At 52.7% G+C, this 17762-nt stretch overlaps 1 protein-coding gene across 2 annotated transcripts; it reads left to right on the forward strand.

Annotated features, from left to right (window-relative positions):
• The first annotated feature begins 8122 nt into the window (after positions 1 to 8122).
• On the forward strand, positions 8123 to 17406 carry ZNF500 (zinc finger protein 500). 2 transcript variants are annotated; one of them, XM_036091270.2, is made up of 6 exons: positions 8123 to 8277; positions 9338 to 9834; positions 11654 to 11813; positions 12033 to 12100; positions 13568 to 13679; positions 15492 to 17406. In XM_036091270.2, exons 2-6 carry the CDS (start codon positions 9433 to 9435, stop codon positions 16175 to 16177), a joined length of 1428 nt encoding a protein of 475 aa, XP_035947163.1. In that variant the 5' UTR covers positions 8123 to 8277; positions 9338 to 9432; the 3' UTR covers positions 16178 to 17406. The 2 variants fall into 2 exon arrangements, with proteins under 2 accessions (XP_035947163.1, XP_035947169.1); XM_036091276.2 differs by having other exon boundaries at positions 13571 to 13679.
• The last annotated feature ends 356 nt before the right edge of the window (positions 17407 to 17762 follow it).

Raw genomic sequence — 17762 nt, forward strand, 5'->3', positions numbered from 1 at the left:
TGCAAGTGGCCTGTAACAGGTCTTGATTCCCTGCAGATTTAGTGGTGCCTATTTACAGCTTTCAGTGCTCGGTGTAGCAAGAGGTCTAACTGCTATTCTGTGACATGCGAGGGCTTTCTATTCTCCTTCTAAAAAGGAATGTAAGATTTACAGATACTCAAGGAAGGTTGGTAAATCAATCATATGCAATTAAGAAGACCTATTAAAGATCATCATGCTAGGGGCACCTGGGTGGCTCAGTCGGTTAAGCCTCTGCCTTCGACTGAGATCATGATCCCAGGGTCCCAGGATCGAGCCCCACCTCGGGCTCTCTGCTGGGAGGGAGCCTGCTTCTTCCTCTGCCTGCCGCTCTGCCTGCTTGTATGCGCTCTCTCTTAAATCAATAATATCTTTTTAAAAAATCACCATGCTAGTTACGGAGATCAAGGCAGCCCCTCCTGAAAACAAGCGCCTGCTAACCACTGCCCTGCTAACCACTGCGGTAACGCCTGCGCCTAGCAGAAGGACTCATTATGCTTTGGAAAATATATATGAACGGTTTTGAACTTGTTACAACCGTGAACGTCTCACGTCCCCACTCACAGATGTGGAAACTGAGGCTGAGCCCACGAGGGGCTGGCCCGGCCTCAGCGACCTGAACGTGGCCACCCTAAGGATGAAGCCACCCTCCGAGGCCCTTGCAGGGCCGCCTCCCGTGGAAACCCCCAAGGCAGAGCTGCACCCCACAGCACCCCAGGAGCGCCCAGGTAACTGCTTTCCCAGAGCGGCGCGGGGCGCTCCGGGAAGTGTAGTCCGGTCCGCTCTCCGGCTCCAGCAACTTCCGCTTCCGGCGGGCACGGACTTCGCGCGAGGTTTGGGGAAAGACGCGTGAGAACTGCGGCGTTGGTGGTGGATCTGCGTGGCGTCTTCTTGGCGGGACCCTGGGTTACCATCTTAGTTGTGCTCCTGTGTGCGCGCCGTCGCAGCCACCAGGCAGAGGTGGGACTCCAACCTGGACTGAGGCCCCTTCCTGGCCTCTGTGGGCGCGCCCCAGACGGGGAAACGGCAGAGTGTGTTCAGCCAGAGGACAAGGAGAGAGAGTCGAGTGTGGCTACCGAGTCAGACCTTTAGGATGCCTGGGCTATTATTCCGGGCTAGAGTGCTTTAACCTGGTGCTTCGGGGCTGGGGTTCTGGAATCAAATGCGTGGGTTCCAGTCCCGTTTCTGTCTCTTCCCGTCAGTGTGACCCTCCTCGGAACATCAGGGGTTTTTACTTATAGAGATAACACTACCCCTACTATTATCAAATTAAGAACAGACAGCAAATGTGTATTGCCACGTGCTCAGGAATTGGTGGCCAATGTTACTATTTCAGAAAGAAGCAGGGCGCCTGGGGGGCTCAGTGGGTTAATCGTCTGCCTTCTGCTCAGGTTATGATCCCAGAGTTCCTGGGATGGAGCCCTGCATGGGACTCCCTGCTCAGCGGGGAGTCTGTTTCGCCCTCTGCCCCTCACCCTGCTCATGCTCTCTCTCTCTCAAATAAATAAAATCTTAAAAAAAGAAGAAGAGAGAAGCAGGCAGGACAAGCTTGGGGCTATGCATTGATCTGGAAGGTCTCTATCTCCTAGGTAAGACGGTGGGCGTAGGGCACTTGGCAACTCTTGCTGTCTTATCTTAAACAACTTCTGCTTATAGCAATGAGAACCCCAAAGGGCACTAACTGCTTCTGGAGAGCGGCCTTCCTGTCTATGAAAGAGTCCATTTACCCTGAAGGTGGTAGCAAAGATTCCTTAACCAAACTCTACTTAGGCTCCTCTGAACTCTTCTCAACAAGGTCTTGAGTTTGGGACTTCTGTATTCATTTCTGCATTATCCAGTTCTAGGAAGAATCCAGCTAAGTCAGTTCAGCCGGAACCCCCACCCTCGATACCTGATTGGGTTCCTGACCCTCCGGCATCCCCCAGGTGATGTCTGATCATGCTGGCCTGCCTTCAGCAAGAATCCTACTGGGTTGGTTTAGCCACAGTCTCCCCCTGATGTTTCCTCTTACTAATTTTCCATCTTCCCCCGCTTTGGCTATAAAGTCCCGCCTTCCTTGTTGTGTTTGGAGTTAAGCCCAGTATCTCTCCCTCACCACACACCCCCTTGCATGGCCCCTGCCCCCATCTCTGGTCCCGGATAAAGGCTTCCAATACCATTGTTTGACAAGTAGCATGAATAACTTTCCTGAACAGTGGTTGAGAAGGAAGTGTATTTCTCACTCTCTGTGTCTGTTGCCGTCTCTCACACAGGCTGGCTCTCTGCATGGTTGGCTTCAGCCCTCAGTAGGGCTGAATAGATTTTTGAGGGAAGCTGGACATTTTACCTCTCTTTCTCTTCCCTTTGCTTGGGCCTCCTGCCATTTTGGAGAAAACCATTGAAGAGAGTATTGAAGCTAAGGAGAGTATGGCTTCTGTTATGAGGGGGATGAACCACCAAGTGAACTAATGGGGGTTTTTTGTGTTTTTTTTTTTTTAAGATTTATTTATTTTTAGAGAGAGAGTGGTAGGGAGGCGCAGAGGGAAAGAATCTCAAGTGGACTCCCCGCTGAGCATGGAACCTGATGTGGGGCTTGATCCAAAATCAAGAGTCAAGATGCTCAACAGCGTGAGCCACTCAGGCACCCATGAACTAATGGTCTTTTTGTGTAAATATTCTCCACCTAAAAGAACAACTGCATCCCTCTCTTCCCTCCTTCTGCTGCATGTTTCTTCATAACACTGTCACCGCCTGTGTCATTCTATTTGTTAGTGTGTGCCAGACACAGGCCAGAAACATGTCGATGTGTTTTATCTCACACAGGACTTAAAACCAGTCTGAGTCTACATTCAAAATTAGGAGTTTTCACCTGAACATCCAGATACCAGACTTCTTCAGTCAGACGGGCTGGCAGCACGGGGCCCGCGTCCCCTGTTACTCCCCACATCCCTGACACTGGCTTCCAGCAGCAGCTGCCATTGTCCCAGCACTGCTGTGTCTCTTGTGGTGGGGAGAGAATCTCCAAGCTCATGTCACTTTCCTACGTGGCAGTACAAAAGATCTGAGATGGACACGTGTTTTAAGAAAAATGGGTGAGAGCAAGTGTCTTTGTGGATAGCATGAATGTTCCAGCATGTTGGATGTGCCAGCTGTCTGTGTTGAAAGGCCAGTCTTGCCTCCCTCCCTGGCCCTGGTCTGGAGTGGGTGGTGGTCTGAGGACCGAGGAGAATCATGGGTCATTCCAAGGACTGGCAGTGTTTAGGGGTCTGGACTGAATTATGTCTCCCCAAAACATATGTTGAAGCCCTAACCTTCAATGTAACTGTATTTGGAGAGAGGATCTATAGGAGGTAAGTAGGTTAAATGAGGTGATAAGGTGGGGCCCTAACCTCGTTGAACTGTGGCCTTTCTAAGAAGAGGAGCCTTATTAAGGGGGATCACTCTGCCATGTGAGGACACAGGGAGATGGTAGCAGTCTGCAAGCTGGAAGAGAGCTCTCATCAGGGACTGAATCCACTGACACCTTGATCTTGGACTTCCAGCCTTCAGAACTGTGAGAAATCAGTGTGTGTAGTCTAAGGCTCCCAGTCTCTGTGGTATGCTGTTATGGCAGCCTGAGCAGAACAAGACACGTGTCTTCCTTCCCAAAAGGAGCATGTGAGTCTTCACCCCATTCTGAGTGATGCCTGGGCTAACCACAAACAGGAGAGTTCAGCAGATGTCATCCCCATGAGTAAGGATTTCCAAGCATGCCTGGTGGTCCTTGAATCCCCCTTCTTTCTCCATACTCCAGCCTCCTTTATCCTGGAGGCAGCTCTCCCTGGGAGGAGTGGTCATACTTTGCAAGGCTGTTCTTACCTTCCTGCTTGTCATTTGGCCTGCTGGCTGTAGGGATAAGACAAAGTTTCAAATGCTGGGTGGTTGAGGGTGTAAACAATGGCTATCTCCTGCCTCCCTGTTGACTGACATATCCTCTCATCTGTCTCATTTAATAATGGAACCAAAACACAGGCGGACTCCAAGGAGAGATTTCCCAGCATTCACAGCAAGTGCTCTTTTCCCTCATCCTTTGTGTTAATGAAAACAGTAACAATACTAATGTTTACTGACTGCTTCTAGGTTTCACCCTAGAGTGAAGTGTTTTAATGTACTAGATCGTTCAGTCCTCATAAGTATCCTCTGGGGCACAGGTACTGTCTATCTCCATATACCACTGTCATCATTGTTTGTGAATCAAGTTTGTATAAGGCTGGGCAGCAGTCGGTGTCTGAAGAACAAATTCTTCTCATTCATTTTTTCAGTCATTCAGCAAATATTTACTGAGCACCTCTATGAACCAAGCAGATCTGCCCACTGTTTAGAAAATCAGAGGGTATTATGGCCCCAAGTGGCCCCCTCAAAAGATAACCTTGAGGCAGGACTAGAGTCTTCCGAGAAATCATTCAGATATTTATTCCAAGACAGGGCTCTGATTACCTGGCTGGTGTTCAGGAGAACGTTAGGGGAGTGGTTGGGGCAGCAGGCTCTGGAGTAGACCTGCCTGAGTTTGACTTGGCTTTTCCACTTTCCTGGCTGTGTGGCCTTTAGCAGGGCTGTGCCCTCTCTGAGACTCAGTTTACTCAACTAAAACGTGGGTCACAATGGTATCTATACAAGAGAGTCATTGTGAAGATTTAAGTAGCACAATAAAAAAAAAAAAATCCTGTGGACTTAGGAAGTGCTTAAAAAACATTAGCTTTGGGACCCCTGGGTGGCTCATTCGGTGAAGCGTCTGCCTTTGGCTCAGGTCATGATCCCAGGGTTCCGGGATTGAGTTCCGCATTGGGCTCCTTGCTCAGCGGGGAGCCGGCTTCTCCCTCTGCTTGCTGCTCCTCCTACTTGTGCTGTCTCTCTCTCTGACAAATAAATAAAATCTTAAAAAAAATTATAGCTTTTATTAGTGGCTCATGGAGGCCTTAGGAAGAGTGTAGGGGCGCCTGGGTGGCTCAGTTGGTTGAGCAGCCAGCTCTTGGTTTCAGCTCAGATCATGATCTCAGGGTCCTGGGATCAAGCCCTGAGTCGGGCTCTGCACTCAGTGAGGAGTCTGCTTCAGGTTTCTCTCTCCCACTGCCCCTCCTCTCTCACTCTCAAATTAAAAAAAAAAAAAAAAACTTTTTAAAAAAGTGTAATAAGGGGCGCCTGGGTGGCTCAGTCGTTAAGTGTCTGCCTTCAGCTCAGGTCACCAGCCCAGGGTCCTGGGATCGAGCCCCGCATTGGGCTCCCTGCTCGGCGGGAAGCCTGCTTCTCCCTCTCCCACTCCCCCTACTTGTGTTCCCTCTCTCACTATGTCTCTTGCTCTGTCAAATAAATAAAATCTTTAAAAAAAAATGTAATAAAACACCCATTATATATCAGTTTTGGGGCATGGCAGCTCTCTGATGACTCTTAGATAATTTAGTCAAATTAGCTTAACTATTTGACTTGTATATTGTTTTTGTTTCTCAGTCATTTGGACATGGAGAAATTGCTACCAAAGATGACAGCTGTTTGAGGGCTTGATTGTACAGCCTCTTTACCCCATCACATTTATTTATTTATTTATTTTTAAAGATTTTATTTATTTATTTGACAGAGAGAGACACAGTGAGAGAGGGAACACAAGCAGGCGGAATGGGAGAGGGAGAAGCAGGCTTCCCGCTGAGCAGGGATCCCGATGCGGGGCTCGATCCCAAGACCCTGGGATCATGACCTGAGCCAAAGGCAGACACTTAATGACTGAGCCACCCAGGCGCCCCTCCCCATCACATTTAAATAATAAGAGCAAATAGCTGAATCGATGCCTCGTATGTGATGATGGAACTGTGTCATCAGTCTGAAGAGATCTTCCCCTCTGTCTTCAGAGAGAAGGATATGTGTGTGCTGCAAACTTCTGTGAGTATGAGGCTGCCATTTTAACTCGAACTGTTTTGTAGACTCCATAAACACTATGAAAACAAGGTACCTTATAAATATAAATATAAATATAAATAGTGATATGTGTGTATAACTATAAATACTTTTCATTCAGACTGTGAACAATGCTTGGGGCCTTAGTGGACCCATGGACCTCTTACAGGAACTCCACAGCACCAGGTATCCATGACCCACACACTGAGACCTGGATACTCCATCCCAGTGTGGCTCAAGGCATGAAGCTAGAGCTGGTGCTTAGGGAGCATTTGTTATGCACTGGGCATTGTCACTAGCGCTTTACAAACATAATCTCATCTAATCCTGTCCTTCAGCTCTCTGAAGTTGCAGCTATGGCAGTCCCCATTGCACAGGTGAGGAAGGTAAGGCGTACCTAGTTAATATGTGATTACAGCCAACAAACCAGGATTTGAAGCACTGGTTTGGGTGTATGTGAAGGCCCAAATTCATCCCGATTTACATTTGTTAAGGACTGCATGTTTGTGTCTCCCCCAAAATAGAATTAAGACCGAAATCTGAGGGGCACGTGGGTGGCTCAGTCGGTTAAGCGTCCGCCTTCAGCTCAGGTCACGATCCCAGGGTCCTGGGATTGAGCCCCGAACTGGGCTCCCTGCTCAGCGGGAACCCTGATTCTTCCTCTGCCCTTCACCCTACCTGTGATCTCTCACTCTCTCTCTCTCAAATAAATAAATAAAATCTTAAAAAAAAAAAAAAAAGACTGAAATTCTAAACAAACCAACACAAAATCCTAGGCAAAGCAGAAATTTGTCCTTTAAATCTCTGTTGGTTGTAGTCACTGAAAATTGCCCAGACTGGAGAGGGCCAGGGCTACATCAGCCAGGCCTTGGTCACTACATAGACTTGCTAACTTCTGTCCATACGGCTCTGAGGAGAAGATGCCCGGTCCCCTCAGCTAACCAGGAGGGAGTTAGAAAGGGGAAGGCGTGGCACAGCTTTGAAAATGCTGGCATCCCCACACCTCTCCACTGCCTTACACACAACCCAGCACGCTCTGCAATCAGATCATGGTCATGCAGTCCTATAGAACCTGCTGATTTTCCCTCAGATTCTCCACCAGCCTCTTCTGTTTTCCTCCTTTTCCCTCTCCCACTTTATTTGTTCTGTCTTCTTCCTCCCCTGCTACATACTTCCTGTGACTTGTTTGAAGTTCCCCCTTGCACGCCTGCTCGGTGTGCTCACAATAAAAACAATATTGGCTGTAGTGGGAAAAATGAAACATGAGAGAGAATGGAGAGTAGAATGGGAAGAAAAGCTAGTGGGAAGATGGGGTAAGGTGCTAGGTCTGGGGATGCCAGAGTTGAAGGACTCATGAATCGCCGGGTCCTTATGTCAGTGACGATGTTTATGAAGCACTCATGATATGCTAGGTGGGTAACCCTCACCATGACCCTTTACCTGCTTAAAGGCCAGGCTTAGTCTCTCCCAGGCTGGACAGCAACACCAGGGACCGTCTGTCTAGTTCACCTCCTGTTCAGCTGCCTGCTTGGTACAAAGCAGAGCCCAATAAATATTGATTAAATTAACAAATAAAAGAAATAAGCAATTGGTACCCAAGATGTGCCCAAGCAAGTAACTTTCTGTGTCTTCATTAACTAGTCTCTAAAATTAAGGAGGTGGACTAGGACAGATGCCTGGGTTCCAACCTCATCCCACACTTACTGAGTATGTGTGACCTTGGGCAGGTCATTGAACCTCTGTGTGTCTCCTTTCCTCATCTATAAAATATTGCTAAAAGTACCTACCTCCCATGGTTGTTTGAAAGATGAATTGTTAATAATTGGAAAGTACTTAGAACAGAGCCTGGTACGTACAAAGTACCATGTAAGTAGAAATGTAAATTCACAAATCCCTTCCCACAGTGTACTTTTCTCAGGCCAGGGGAGGGCGGATGGAAAGGACACGGGGAGTATGGCCCATAACCTGCGAAGCCGCGAAACCCTCGCCTGCTCACTGAAGCTGCCAAGACTACCTTACCCACAATGCCTCCCGTGGGCCCGCCCACGCGGTCTCGTTCTCATCCCCTTACAGCTGGTCGGCCAGCCGTTCAAGAACTACGTTGCCCACAATGCCCCCCGTTGACCGGCATATCCCGGCTCATTCCCACACTCGACAGCCAGCTCGGCCAATGGGACGAGGACTATATTACCCACAGTGCTCCGGTGGGCCCGCCCACAGCGGGCTGAGCCCGTGGCTCGCTAGGACCGGTCTGGTGTGTTTGTTCTGAGGGTTTGTCGGTCTCGTCGTGGACAGCCTGCCGGCTGTACCCCCGCGCCTACGGTCCTGCTTCCAGCCCGGCCTGCCGCGCTGCCGGTGAGTGCGGGCTCGGGGTCCCGGCTCAAGCTTCCATCCCGCGGCCCGCGTCAGAGCCCGGGTTTGTGCTCGGTCTGGGCCACCGCTCACCTCCACCTGAGGACGAGACCGGGGAACGCAGCCCGGCCGGGGACTCCCAACCCTCCCAGCACCCTGGAGTTGGAGAGGCCATGGTGACCATCCAGGCGGGGGTACCCAGCGGGCCTTCGAGGCTTGCCGAGCCCAAAATCGGGGGTCAGGTCGTGACAGAATCCGCGTCCTCCTGGGCAGAGGGGGCCCTGGTTCTCACCGTATTTCCAAAGGGACCCCAGCCCAAACGGGCCTACCGTGATAATGAAAACCGCATTTCTCGAACTCTGACCCCGTTCCAGGCAATGCGGAAAACCTTTCCAAAAATCGGTTTAGGGGCGCCTGGGTGGCTCAGTCGTTAAGCGTCTGTCTTCGGCTCAGGTCATGATCCCAGGGTCCTGGGATCTAGCCCCGCATCGGGCTCCCTGCTCAGCGGGAAGCCTGCTTCTCCCTCTCCCACTCCCCCTGCTTGTTTCTGCTCTGTGTCTCTCTCTGTCAAATAAATAAATAAAATCTTTTTTTAAAAAAATCGGCTTAGTCCTCTCAGCAGCCTGTGTAGGGATATCATTCTCTCTACTTTTTGTTTTGTTTTGCTTTTTTAAGATTTTATTTCTTTGACAGGGAGAGAGAGAGCAGGAGCAGGAACACAAGCAGGGGGAGTGGGAGGGGGAAAAGCAGGCTTCCTGCTGAGCAGAGAGCGGGATGTGGGGCTCCATCCCAGGACCTTGGGATCACGACCTGAGCAGACACAACAACTGAGCCACCCAGGTGCCCCTCTCTCTACTTTTTGAATGAGGAACCAAGGCCTCAAGAGTTTGAGTAACTTGCCTGGGAATTAGCATGAGGGTAGCAGCAAGAATGCCTTGATTTACCGCAGTCCTTTTCTTTTGCTAATGAGGGTGAGTTGGCTCTGGGGCAAGAGCAGGGCCTTATGGGTAGATGTTTATCTAGCCCTAACACTGCACCCAAATGATTTATTGTTTCTCCACAGAGCCCTGCAAACATCATTTCCAGTGTCCGGCCAGAAGTATAGGGAGAGACAAGTTTGAGTCCTGAGGCATAAGAAAGCAAGACCTGCCCCAGACAATGGCAGCCACACCTGGTCTCCAGCCTCCACCACCCCTGGAGCAAGACGAGATCCTGATCGTGAAGGTGGAGGAGGATTTCTGCTGGGAAGAGGAGCCCTCCCTGGAGTCGGAAGACCCCAGCCCTGAGACCTTTCGCCAGCTCTTCCGGCTCTTTTGTTACCAGGAGGTGGCCGGGCCCCGGGAGGCCCTGAGCCGCCTCTGGGAGCTCTGCTGCCGCTGGCTGCGGCCTGAACTGCGCACCAAGGAGCAGATCCTGGAGCTGCTGGTGCTGGAGCAGTTCCTGATGGTGCTGCCAGGGGAGATCCAGGCCCGGGTGCGGGAGCAGCAGCCGGAGAGTGGTGAGGAGGCCGTGGTCCTCGTGGAAGGGCTGCAGCGGGAGCCCAGGAAACAGAGGCAGCGGGTGAGGTGGGGGGCAATTTGGCCTTGAGGTGAGGAAACGGGGCCCCCAAGACCTCAGGGCCCTGCTCCTGAGATCTGCATTTGGAAATCCCTTGGGCTCTGGAGCCATGGCCTGCCTTGGTCATTGTGGGTGGGGGGATTGGGGCTGCCTGCTCCTGTGAATTGAAGAAGACACTGCAAAGTGTTTCTCAGCCTTGGCCGATGGGTGTAAACCCATTGACTGAGCACATGTAGCCCCACTAGCCCTCTCTGAGCTGTGTGGGTTGTTTTGTTAACATCATCCCAGCGGAGGTCAGACACAGGTTTTGATGGGAGGGAGGCTGGAGACCTTCCCAGGCAGGGCCCTGGGCATTGACGAGATCCCAAAATGAAGAGCACTAGGAAGAAAAAGCAGGGGCTGGTGGGTGCTCTGCTTAGAGCCCCCACATGTCCCCAGCCTCTCTAGAGCTGTGTCATCCCATGCAGTGGCGACCAGCCACGTATGATTTTTTTTTTTAAAGATTTTATTTATTTATTTATTTATTTGACAGAGAGAGACAGCGAGAGAGGGAACACAAGCAGGGGGAGTGGGAGAGGGAGAAGCAGGCTTCCCACCGAGCAGGGAGCCCGACGTGGGGCTCGATCCCAGGACCCTGGGATCATGACCTGAGCCGAAGGCAGCCGCTTAACCAACTGAGCCACTCAGGCGTCCCTCACATCTGATTTTTTTAAATTAAAACTAAATAAAACGTCAGATGTAGTTCCTAAGTCACACCGGCCCCATTTCAAGGGCGCAGTCGTGCGATGTCGCCAGTGGTCACTGTACTGGGTACTAGACAGTGAAGACATAGGACACTTTGTTGTCATGGAAGGTTCTGTGGACAGCACTGCTCTAGGGCGCATTCCCAGCTTCTAACAGAATTTGAGGAGTGAGAAGTCTTACAAATTCCTCTTGCTTAGATTAGATTAGTTTTCCAGGTTAAATATTTGGCAGATATGGACAGGTGGCCTTTCTCCCTGTGTTAGTGCCATTGGCCACATACTTTTCTTCTTGTCCAGCAGGATAGACACATCCCCCCAAACTTGATCACAGTGTGTTGATTGCAGTAAGCAAATCCTGCTATTTTGGTTTCCCAGCCCCTCCAGCCTTGGCATTGGGGTTCTTAGCATGGCTTCCCTCTGTCTCTGTGCACCCCATAACGTCTGGGGACTGTCTCCTCTTAGAGGTGTGCAATGTTGAGCCTGACGCAGGGGTCCCTGGTGCTGGTTTCACAGTTTCCTGGGAATGTTTCTTGTCCTAAGTACTGTTGCAGAGCTCAGTAAACTGAGACCCAAGTTCATCCTATTCACCTTCTCTGGAATTGGGAATTAGATTGTTTCAGAGCACTTGTAGGTGACTTCAAAAAGCATAGCACATGCAATAGTGCGAACTTCTGAAATGAGACCTGATTCAGGGTCCTCCTGGCCCAGGTCTATAGGGAGTACTGAGGAAGGAAGGGTAAGAGTGTGACAATGACGCTAGTACAGTGTGATGGGGAGAGACCGGGGAGACTCACTCAGGGACAGAGCAGGTCTCACTTTGTCCCGATTGGGAGCCTGACCTCTTCCCAGCTCACATTCCTTCTCCCAGCGTGTCTGGAGGGAGAATTGTGTGGCATGTGGAGGGCCATGGGGGCAGGCAGGGGGAGGAAGCCCTGGGCGTGGGGGAGGTGAGGCACAGCTGGTCAGAGCCTGGGAACAGGAAGATGGCCAGGGGTGCCTGAGACAGGAGTGGTTGGGAACCTTGTGGGTTTTCTCCCAACCTTCTGGGAGCTGGTGGGCAGATCTCTGTCTGCATTCAGGGCCTGGAGGTGCTCCCTGATGATGCACTGTCCCACGGGACAGGAGAACAGTGCTTGAAACACCAAGTGGAAGCCAGACCAGAGGAGCTGTCTCTGGAGGAAGGGTCTGGATGCTCCAGCCAGCAGGCCCCAGCCCAGCGGAGCCACAGACCAAAGAGGGGTGAGTAGCCATCCCTCTAGATGAAAGAAGCTCTTTAGGGGAAGGAGGCAGAGGGAAAGGGGTATCACAGGAGGCTGGGCCTCTGTGCACGTGGGAAGGACACGTTCTTGCCTGGGAGCTGAGCATAGGTGGGGAGTAGTTACACCTGTCTGGGCTTTGCTACCGTGTGCACGGGTGGGCTGTGTGGCCTTCTCTGGCAACTCTGTGCTTTTTCCCCAGGCCCAGCGGCCTCCCAGCCTCAGGAGATGGCGGCATCAGCCACGTCCTTCGTTTCATCCTGGTCCCGGGTGAGTGGGTGTTCCTGATCTGCAGCATCCCTGTGTGTCCCCTGCCTCTGTTATGGGAACACTTCTCTCCCGTGCCAGGTTCAGCTCTCAGAGCCGTTCCTTCGTGGAATGACCCCTTTACCCCAACTTTCTCCTCCCGAAAGTCTTCTCTTAGATGCCATCTGGGTATTAGGTGTATCCTAGAGGATTCTGGGGCTTAATGGTGAGCTGGGGCAATTGCTTCAAACCCAGCTGGGCGCTAGACTCTTTGGGTAAAAATATAGATTCCTCCCCCAGCCCAGGCCTGGAATTGGAGTCTCCTTTGCTTGTTTGTTTAAATAACAGCTTTATTGAGGGGCGCCTGGGTGGCTCAGTTGGTTAAGCATCCGACTCTTGATTTCGGCTCAGGTCATGATCTCAGGTTCGTGAGATCGAGCCCTATATCAGGCTCTGTGCTCAATGGGGAGTCTGCTTGAGATTCTCTCTTTCCCTCCCTCTGCTCCTTCACCTGCTCATGCTCACTCTCACTCTTTCTTTTTTTTTCTTTTAAGATTTTATTTATTTATTTGGCAGAGAGAGAAAGAGAGGGAACACAAGCGGGGGGAGTCGCAGGCAGAGGGAGAGAGAGAAGCAGGCTTCCCGCAGAGCAGGGGGAGCCCGATGTGGGACTCGATCCCAGGACCCCGGGATCATGACCTGAGCTGAAGGCAGTCGCCTAACCAACTGAGCCACCCAGGCACCCTCCCTCTTTCTAAAATAAATAAATAAATCTTTTTAAAAAATAACAGCTTTATTGAGGTATAATTCACATACCACGCAGCTTAGCTATTTAGACTGCATAGCGTTTAGTGTATTTATAGAGTTATGCAACCATCATCACAGTCCTCAAAACACTTTCCTCCCCAGGACACCCCGTACCCATTAGCAGCACCCCCCATTCCCACTTTCCCAGCCCATGGCAACCTACTTTCTGTCTCTACGGATTTGTCTCTTCTAGACATTGTTTGCTTGGGTTTTAATCTGCTGCTCAGGTCATTCTGGTGCCAGATTTGGAACGACTGGACTACAGGCATCCTGAAGTTTCCAAGACACCCTCCCCCGCCCCCCCCCGGGTCCCAGAGCTGGTTGAGCTGAGGCAGGGCATGGCTGACTCGTCCCCTGGGGAACGTGGGCCCCGGTGGCTGAGCATGCAGTGGAACCAGCTGTTCCAGACAGTGAATCTGTCCACACTGTCTCTGGCCCAGCAGCAGTGGGACAGGGCGGCAGTGACGGTGTCCTCCCAGGGAGCAGGATTCAGCCGTTCTGTGAGCGGAGCCTGAGGAGGAGGGGTAGACAACAGCATATGGAGAGGGAAAGTGTTGGAGAGAGGAAGTGGGGGGAGGCAAAGCAGGACCCGCCATTGTGATACAGGTGGAGGGGGTGGGCGAGCCCACCAGTCTGGCCCACGTGACGGAGCTGTGGCATAGGACTGAGTGGCTTGCATTCCAGCAGGTGCCAGTGACCTTGGAGGACATGGCGGCGTACCTGTCCCAGGAGGAGTGGGAGTGCGTGGACCCGGCTCAGCGGGACTGCAGCTGGGACGTGCTGCCGGAACACGGGGGTAACGTGCAGAGAGACCCTGGCCACTGCTCATCAGTGGCGTGTCTGAAGTGGGCCGGTCTCAGGGAGGGTGGTTCCTTCCCTTAGGCTGGCTGTGGCCAGCTCGGCATTTCCCAATAGTTGTATGTGGGCCTCAGGCACCCTAGGCCCAGCATATCCCTGCTCTGTATCTCCCATGTCTCCGCACCACTTACAAAAGCCAATTCAACAGTTCTCAGGCTGCAGTGGCCCGAGGAATCACTGGGGAGCATGTTGAAATAAGAACTCACACCCTGTTCCCGGGTGGGTTCAGTGGGCCAGGGGTGCTCCCTGGAGAGTCCGCTCAGCAACCAGCTGAGTGCAGCCTGCACAGCCAGGGTTGCTGGTGACCCGTCAGGGGCCCAGCTGCAGTGGGGAGAGTATGGCTGCTCGCCTTACCCCAGGCAGGTGCCCACAGCTGTCCTGGGTTCCTTATTCTTTTGTTCCTTCACGCACATGGTTGGTCCAGTTTGACCTTGGCCTCTGTGCTGCCCACGGCCCCCGTGGGTAGAGCTGCTTCTGGCAAGGCCTTGGCCATCCACAGCCTCTCCTTACCCACCAGCCCCAGTTCACCACCCAACACTATTCCTTCTGCTCTTCCCGCTCAGCTCATCTTGACACTCCAGATACCCATTCACTCCCTGAAACAGGTTCTGAAGGAATTGAGATGCTTCTTTGTATCAGTTGGGTTTCTTCAGACAGACAAAACCAATAGTGTATATGTGTGTGTGTGTGTCTGTGTGTGTGTAAGTTAAGACATTTATTTTAAGGAATTGGCTCATAGGATTGTGGATGCTGACAAGCCTAAAATCGTAGGACAGGCCCGCAGGCTAGAAATTCGAATGAGAGTTGATGTTGCAGTCCTGAGTCTGATATCTGCAGGGCAGCCAGCTGACTGGAAACCCAGGCAGGATTTGTGTATTACAGTCTCGAGGCAGAATTCCTTCTCTGGGGGAGGCACCTGGGTGGCTCAGTTGGTTAAGTGTCCAACTTGATTTCAGCTCAGGTCATGATCTCAGAGTTGTGAGATCAAGGCCTGCAAGGGGCTCCATGCCAGGAAAGAAGCCTGCTTAGGATTCTCTCTCTCCCTCTGCCCCTCCCTGGGAAACCTCAGGTCCTGCTCTTAAGGCCTTCAACTGACTAGATGAGGCCCACCCACAGTGTGGAGGGTGATCTGCTTTATTTACAGTCAGCTGATTGTAGATGTTAAACAGATCTACAGATGACATCCTGAGAGGTTATTTAGCCTGGCTGTGGTACCACTGTTTAGTTAAACACCAAAACACTGTTGACATTGGGGCTGTAGAATTCTCTGTTACGATGCCATCTAGTGAGCTATAGGATGTTCACCAGCATCCCTGGCCTCCACCCACTAGATGCCATTTGCAACATTCTTCTCCCCAGTTGTGACAACCAAAAATGTCTTAAGACATTGCCAAGTGCCCTCTGAAGGCCACCATTGCCCCCGGGTAAGAACCCCTGGCCTAGAGGTTATGAGCCCAGACTCCAGAGCCCGTCCTGTAACTTACTAGCCCAGTGACTCTGGGTAAGTTCCTCAACGTCCTCGTCTTACAATGGGACAGTAACGGCACGCACTTCACTGGCGTTGTGAGGGTTTCACGAGCTGCTGGCCATGGTTCATTATCTCTGTTCAGGGTCTGACACTCCCCTGCTAAGTGCTCTGAGGCTAGCTCTCATGTTCCTCAGATGGGGCAGCCGCCCAGCCTCTGCCTTCTTATTGGAAGCCTCCCCTCTCCCTGTGAAGGCCTCAGGGACTGTGTTTTCTGTGTCCCAGGGCTTGGGCCGCAACTTGAGGATGGACAGGACACCATGGAGGACGTGTCAATGGGAAGGGAGCGGGACCGAGAGCTGGTCAGGGGCATGGCCAGGCCTGAGCAGCCTCTGGAAAGAGGAGGACCGCGACGAGTCGAAAAGCCGTACACGTGCCCCGAGTGCGGCAAAGGCTTTAGCAAAACGTCCCACTTGACCAAGCACCAGCGCACACACACCGGGGAGCGGCCCTACAAGTGTCAGGTGTGCGGGAAGGGCTTCAGTGACCGCTCCAACTTCAGCACGCACCAGAGGGTCCACACGGGCGAGAAGCCCTACGCGTGCGCCGAGTGCGGCAAACGCTTCAGCCAGAGCTCCAGCCTGGTCATCCACCGCCGGACGCACACTGGGGAGCGGCCTTACGCCTGTGCTGAGTGTGGGAAGCGCTTCAGCAACAGCTCCCACTTCAGCGCGCACCGGAGGACACATGCGGGCGAGAAGCCCTTCGTGTGCCAGGCCTGTGGCAGGGGCTTCCGCCGGGGCACGGACCTGCACAAACACCAGCGGACCCACAGCGGAGAGCAGCGCCTGCCGGGCCTGCAGAGCCCCACGGTGCGGCTCCAGGAGGCCCCCGGGCTGAAGCCCAGCAGCCACTCGTTGAGCTGCCCACCTCCGGAGTCCCATTCAGAATTTCGAGGTCAGAGTTCATGAAGCTGCTGGTTACTGTCTCGGAACTAGAACCCTAATCTGAAGGCATTTCAGACTGACCCCGTTTGCTCCTGGTGGGGGCCCAGCCGATGGCTGTGGGACATTTCAGGTGCCCAGGCCGAGGGAAGAATCCGGGCACTGAGTTCAGCAGTGGCGGCTGGACATGCAGCAGGTGGACCTGGGTCCTGGGGCCGCTGTCCAGGTGACCACAGCCTGGGTGGCTCACCACCCCAGGGATGGATTCTCACCGTTTAGGAGGCCAGAAGGCCAAACCCAAGATGTGGGCAGGGCTGCTTCCTTCTGGAGGCCCTGATGGGAGAGACTGTCCTACGCCTCTCTCATGGCTTCTGGTGTTCCCGGCGTCCCTGGTGTTCTTGGCTTGTGGCCACATCCCTCCTGCCTCTGCCTCTGCTCTGGTGTCCTCTTCTAAGGGCACAGTTATTCGATTTAGGGCCCCCGATCCAGAATGACCTCATCTCAATTACATCTGCATAGACCCTGTTTCCAAATAAGGGCACATGCTGAGGTTGTGGGTGGACGTGAAGCCGGGGACGCTTATCAGCCCACTTCAGGGAAGCCTCCAAAGCTCCAGTTCCTTGCAGCGTTAACATACCCCAGCCTTCCCTGGCCTCCCACCTTCCCCTCCAGCCTTGCCACACCCAGTATGTAGCCTGTGGGGGCTTTTTCTGTATCCCTGTGGTGTCAGCGGGGCAGTGGGGTGAGGTGGGGGTCGCCTTCATAGATCCATGGCTGTTCTAAAGGATGAATGCCTGGTGTGGGAACGCTTCCCTGATACCCCATCTTCCAGCCTCCCCGGCCCATGAGGAAGCCTGTGGATTGGACCAGCCTTGCCATCTGTCCCCAGGGCAGGAGTCCAGGGTTGCCTTTGCTCCAGCCCCAAGTGGCCAGGACAGAGGCAGCCTTGGCTGCCCCACTTGGTCTTTCTGATCTGTTCACATCCACTGTGTCCTGGGCAGCTGAGGGGAGCGGTAGAGAGTCCTGGTTTCGTTTCGTCATCACTGGAGTCTTGGAGCAGCTGCTAGAACCCCTTGGTTCTGGATTCCATGCAGGGAGTGTGGCAGTTTCCCATGGCGGGGTTGCCTTGGGCCTCATGCTGTGCTCCATTCTGTTGGTCACCCAATCACTGTAGGTATTTTCCACCTTTCAGCATAACCCAGGTTCCAGGGTGCGTGATCTGTTCTCGGTTCCCTTAATAAAGTCGGTTCCTCTGGCCTCGTGTGCTCTGCCTGGTGTGTTCTCCAGAGAAGGGGGCCACTCAGTTGAAGCATGGTTTGACCTTCTAGGCCAGCTTCCAGGGCTCTTGAGCATGCCTGGCTTTGCCGACCACCCTCCTTCCCTATGCGGCCGTGAGTCTGCGGGCTCACTTCTGTCATGTCCAGGCTGGTGCTGGAGGCCACCGGCCGCCCGCTTCCTGGCCTGGGACCTGGGCCCATTAGTACCTGCTCCAGAATATTCTCTCACACAGTCCTAGGACATAGGGCTTTTGTGACTATCCTTTTATAGATGGGAAACTGAGGTCCTGAGTGCTTCCAGCACCTTGTCCAGGTGGCAGAACTCCTACCACATC

Source organism: Halichoerus grypus, chromosome 6, assembly GCF_964656455.1.
Source record: "Halichoerus grypus chromosome 6, mHalGry1.hap1.1, whole genome shotgun sequence".
NCBI lineage: Eukaryota > Metazoa > Chordata > Mammalia > Carnivora > Phocidae > Halichoerus > Halichoerus grypus.

What these genes read in the sequence shown, in the direction of transcription:
- ZNF500 (XM_036091270.2), top strand. Translation starts at nt 9,433, where the DNA reads ATGGCAGCCACACCTGGTCTCCAGCCTCCACCACCCCTGGAGCAAGAC. An exon ending in TCGTTTCATCCTGGTCCCGG is followed by an intron (nt 12,101 to 13,567) that starts GTGAGTGGGTGT and finishes CTTGCATTCCAG; the next exon opens with CAGGTGCCAGTGACCTTGGA. An exon ending in CGTGCTGCCGGAACACGGGG is followed by an intron (nt 13,680 to 15,491) that starts GTAACGTGCAGA and finishes TCTGTGTCCCAG; the next exon opens with GGCTTGGGCCGCAACTTGAG.